At 35.7% G+C, this 5,587-nt stretch overlaps 1 protein-coding gene across 1 annotated transcript; it reads right to left on the bottom strand.

The window, feature by feature from the left end:
- Positions 1 to 3,876: 3,876 nt before the first annotated feature.
- Positions 3,877 to 5,071, bottom strand: LOC148197328 (uncharacterized). Its single transcript, XM_088093664.1, has 2 exons — positions 4,180 to 5,071; positions 3,877 to 3,929 (listed from the first exon to the last, which is right to left on the bottom strand). The coding sequence occupies exons 1-2, from the start codon at positions 4,931 to 4,933 to the stop codon at positions 3,877 to 3,879; spliced, it is 807 nt and encodes a 268-aa protein (XP_087949790.1). The 5' UTR covers positions 4,934 to 5,071.
- Between the last annotated feature and the right edge of the window lie 516 nt (positions 5,072 to 5,587).

The raw sequence follows: 5,587 nt of genomic DNA, 5'->3' as shown, positions 1-5,587 counted from the left end.
TAACAAACCACTAAGTGATATGTTGATTAAGTTCAAATTGATAAAAGAAATATGAATGTTGAAATCGATGATCAAAACAACCAAGAGACTATCAGATTGTCAAATTAAGAAGATTTAATAACAAGACTTTGTTCGTGCAAGGTGGCTCTAGAAGGGTTGGGACGAATAGAGTCGGTAGAAATTTTAAAATCGTTTTGCACAAACATGCTATTGTAAATAAAATAAAAAAATGAGACATAAAAGAATGTACACAAGAATTTATACTAGTTCACCTCACACCTTGAAGCTACGTTCAATCTCTTAAGAAACCTAATTGAGAAGTTCCATTAAGCAAATCCCTTTACTAGCACGAGTATTAGTCTCTCTAGGTTACGACAAGTTTAACCTTCTCCTAGAATCACAACTATCAATATTTCCAAGTGTCCAAGTATAAACCTCTCTAGGCTACAATGAGTTTAACCTCTTCCCCTGAGATCAAGAACTATCAATTAGAAAAAACAAAATAATATCTCACACAAGAGAATTCAATCATGCTAATAGGGTATACTTCATTATGTGAAGGATATTACAATGGTTAGCACTCAATGAAATATCACCTTATACAAAAATGAATTTAACTCTAAGCTCTTAGAGTATTCTCACTTTTCTTTCTTTTGAATACTTGATAGTGTTTCAACACTTTGGTATTTTTCTCTCGCATTCTTTTTGTCTTCTTCATCTTGATTCAGGTACTTATAATCACATTGTTCCATTTAGTCATTGATTCATATTCAGTTCATCATATTCTTCATATCTTCAAACATCTTATTCTTTTTTCATATCGAAGTTCTTGATATTTCATTCAAAATGTATTACTTCATGTGTATTATCTTTGATTTCCTTTTTTTTGTCATTCAAAAATTTTAATTTCAAATATCATAACATTGTGGATTCAATCTTCTAGAGATTCTCTTGTAGTCTTTGATCTGTAGAGTCTTTTCCTTTCTTGTGATTTTTTGATAAATATATGACAACACTATTGATATTCAATTAGAGAGAATTTTATTTTATATATGTTCAAAAAGATATTTAATCATATATGATATTCTTCATATATACCTTGAATTGTATGAAACAACTGATTTTATTAATGCACTGAAAGTAACAAAGTATAGTATGGAAGTATAAAATGTATATATTCAATGGCAAAATACAATTGAAACAATGGTAACACTAATATAATAGTGTAAATAATAATGGGTAATTGTGCTTGAGCTGGAAGAATATAGTATTCCACCTGACAGAGAAGAAAATCAGAATTAATAGAAGAATAGGGAAGAGACCACCGATACAAAGAAGATTCAGGAAGAAATGTCATACCACATGTCTACCTCCTTATGCTCACACGTAGTCCTTCAAATACATGCTTCTCTTGGCTGGATGCGTGCTCTTTCTAACAGTTTCTCTGTTACCAGAATTCTTTGCCAATTTACCCATTTGTCCCTTACCCATTTCAGGTGTGCATTCCCTTTTTTGCCCTTTCTCTTTTATGCATGTTACATTACCCTCCTCATAAAAAACAACCTTGTCCTCAAGGTTGAACAAGGGGTATGCTTGTTTCACTTCTTCTACATCCTCCCAAGTAGCCTCTTTAGGATCTTAAATGTCCCACTACACTAATACTTGTGGTACCTTCTTGTGATTCCTTGTTACCACTCTACACCTTAGTATGTTCAAGGGTTGCACTGTAGGATCAAATTCTAATGTTGTTAGGGGTAAGGGAAGATATTGTTGTGGTAGATTGCCTTGGAATTTCTTGAGCAAGGAAATATGAAACAAAGATGAATTTTAGCAGTGTCAGGTAATTGTAATCTATAAGCAACAACTCCTATCTTTTCCATCACCTCAAACGACCCAAAAAACTTGAGTCCCAGCTTTTGATTTTTTCGCAAGGCCAAGGATTGTTGCCGATATGGTTGCAGCTTAACCAATGCCAGATCACCCACCTCCAATTGAATGTCTCTCCTTCTTATATTGGCTTGTTGTTTCATATAGTTCTGAGATTTCAATAAATTAGCCTTCAGTTGTAATAAGACTTGATCTCTTGCTATTAGAGCCTCTTTCATTGAAATAGGATCTTTAGGATTTTGTTCATATCTTGCAAGTTTAGGTGGAAATCTACCAAACACCGCTTGAAAAGGAGTCATACTTAAACTGCGATGAAAGGAAGTATTATACCAATATTGAGCCCATGGCAGCATATTAATCCAGGACTTAGGATTCTCATACACATAGCACCTCAAATACATCTCTAATGTCTTGTTTAAATTCTCTGTTTGGCCATCAGATTGAGGATGATACGCGAACCCCATGGCTAATGTAGTTCCTTGAGGTTAAATAATTGTTGCCAAAAGGAGCTAATAAAAACTCGGTCCCTGTCTGATACTATGGATTTTGGAATGCCATGTATCTTTACCACTTGTGCAATAAAGGCTTCTACTACTGATTTGCTTGAAAAATCAGATCTTAAAGGAATGAAATAGGCAAATTTAGACAATCTGTCAACCACAACTATGATTGTTGTGTACCCATTAGCGGTTGGAAGATGAGTGATAAAATCCATAGCAATATCCTCTCAAACCTGTTGTGGAATAGGCAATGGTTGCAACAGCCCTTTGGGCAAGGCATGATCCACTTTCGCTAGTTGACAAACTTGACATTCATTGATATATTTTTGAATGTCCTGCTGCATATTGGTCCAGTGAAATTGATTCCAATTCTACTAGTGGTCTTAGTGATACCGGCATGACCTCCAATTTTGGAATTATGAACCTCTTGGAGTATTTGCTTAATGAGAGTGGGATTATTAGGCACCATAATACGACCCTTCCAAATAAGCATACCCTCCTTAATAGCATCTTCAACATTTGGATATTGACCCTCAAGACAATTGTTACACATTTGAGACAACTTCGGATCTTTTTGAGTTAAGTCCACCACCTGTTGCAGCCAAACACAGTCAGGTTCAGACCAAGCCATGAAAAAACTCTTGGATAAAGCATCTGCAGGAATTTTTTCTTTCCCAGCTTTATATTGGATCTCAAAGTCATAGCCTAAGAATTTTGGCAGCCACTATTGTTGCTCAGGAGTTTGAAGGGTCTGATCCAACAATTGCTTCAAACTTTTCTAATCAGTCTTAATAATAAAGTGGTGTCCTAGAAGATAATGTCTAAATTTAGCCAAAGCTTCTGTAATAACATACAGTTCTCTGACATATGCAGATTGATTTTGCATCCTATTAGACATTTTCTTTGAAAAATACACAATTGGATGTTGATTCTGACTAAGGACAGCACCTACTGCAATTCCAAAAGCATCAGTTTCTAACACAAAGGTTTCTTTAAAATTGGGAAGAGCCAAGACAGGTGCCGAAGTCATTGCAACTTTCAATTGTTCAAACGCTGCTGCTGCTTTTTTATTCAAGTGAAAAGCATCTTTTTTAAGTAAATTAGTTAATGGTGCTGCTATACTGGCATAATGTTTCATGAATCTTCTATAATATCCTGTGAGGCCTAGGAAACCCCTTAATTGCTTTAAATTTGTAGGCTGGGGCCATGCGCGTACAACAACCAATTTTGTATCATCCATAGCTACTCTAGACCCTGATAAAGTGTGTCCTAGGTATTCAATTTGAGTAACTCCAAAACAACACTTAGAAAACCTTGCAAACAATTTATGTGTATGTAGAATCTTGAGAACAACTTCTAAGTGATATAAATGATCCTTCCAATTGCAACTATATACCAAAATATCATAAAAAAAAAACCAACACACATCTTCTTAATAGCCCTTGGAAGATGTTATTCATCAAACTCTAGAATGAAGTCGGTGCATTAGTTAATCCAAGTGGCAGGACTGGCCATTCATAATGACCATGATGAGTTCTAAAAGTTGTCTTGTACCTGTCCTCTGGCTTTAATAATATCTTTTGATATCCAGATCTAAGATCCAACTTAGAGAAGTAACAAATGCCAAAGAGTTCATCAATCAATTCATCTACTGTTGGAATAGGAAAACTATCTTTGATAGTTATAGCATTAAGGGCTCTATAATCTGTACAAACCCTCCATGAGCCATCCTTCTTCTTGACCAAAATAATAGGAGAAGCAAAAGGACTTTTTCTATGTTGTATAATGCCTTCTTTCAGCATTCCTTCTACGAGCCTCTCAATCTCCTCTTTTTGACTATGAGGATACCTATAAGGCTTAACCTTCATCGAGTTAGACCCTTCCAATAGAGGAATAGCATGATCATGTGATCTTTGAGGTGGTAAGTGATGAGGAGTATCAAAAACGGACTCATAAGTATGCAGTAATAAAGCTAATTCTGGTTCCATATCAGCTTGAGCTTCCCACAATGTCCCAGAATGGGAATTTTCCTCTAATAACTTCATATTATAAATCTCTGCTATCGCATTTGTATGCACCATCCTTCTTATGTGATGAAATTGAGCTTGAGTCAGCACTAATTCCTTATCTCCTTGTAATGTAGTGAATCTACCCTTATGAAGGAGTTTCAACTGCAAGGTATCATAATCTACAATGTGAGGACCAATGGTTTTCAACCAACTAGCACCAAGAATTAGATCTGCTCCAGAAATGGGTAGTAAGAATACTGGTAATACAAAAGAATGTCCCTGTGCCTGGATATTAAGTTGTTGAATCTTTCCTTCAGCTGTCATATAGTTCCCATTCCCTACCATCATGCGAAACAATGTAGCAGGTTCTACTGGGAGTTTTAAACATTTAGCAATCCTTGGCTGCAAAAAGTTATCAGAACTGCCTCCATCAATTAGTACTTGCACAGGAAGTTGGTTAATGTAAGCTAAAAATCGAATGGTGCCCACACTCATTCCACCTTTCATAGCATTCAGAGATAAGTGGTGTTCTTCCATAGAATCAATGTGAATATTATTTTCTTCTTTCTCTGTTGTCGTATCATGCCCACCTATTTCCTCTTCTTCTAATTGGAGGAAAAGGTATTGTCTATTAAGACATTTGTGATTAAAAGTGAACTTTTCATCACAAAAATAACAGAGACTTTTTCCCTTCTCAATTGCATTTATGCCGAACTAATCCTCTTAACATTGTTATTTTTTTAATGGAGGAATATTTGGAGTAGGTAATAAGGGAGGAAGAGGTGTTTTCACATTTATACGTTGATTTTGATACGGTTGCTGCACTGGCTGTGATACAGATTTCGTTGCATAAGATGAGACCACCGGTTTCGTGAAAGATGGTTTAAGAGCAGGATAATATTTATCTTCATACAACTTTGCCAACGTCACTGCCCTAAACAAAGAAATTGGAGATAAGGTCATACCACATGCCTGCCTCCTTCTGCTCACACGTAGTCCTTCAAATACATGCTTCTCTTGGCTGGACGCGTGCTCTTTCTAACAGTTTCTGTGTTACCAGAATTCTTTGCCAATTTACCCATTTGTCCCTTACCCATTTCAGGTGTGCATTCCCTTTTTTGCCCTTTCTCTTTAATGCATGTTACATTGTATCTTCAATCAAAATATTTTCAAATAATGTTGAGCTTTGCA

Source organism: Vigna umbellata, chromosome 6, assembly GCF_029865625.1.
Source record: "Vigna umbellata cultivar VRB3 chromosome 6, Vumbellata_1.0, whole genome shotgun sequence".
Taxonomy (NCBI): domain Eukaryota; kingdom Viridiplantae; phylum Streptophyta; class Magnoliopsida; order Fabales; family Fabaceae; genus Vigna; species Vigna umbellata.
The sequence above is the reverse complement of the archived record's forward strand: the minus strand, read 5'-3'. Positions and strand labels throughout refer to the sequence as shown.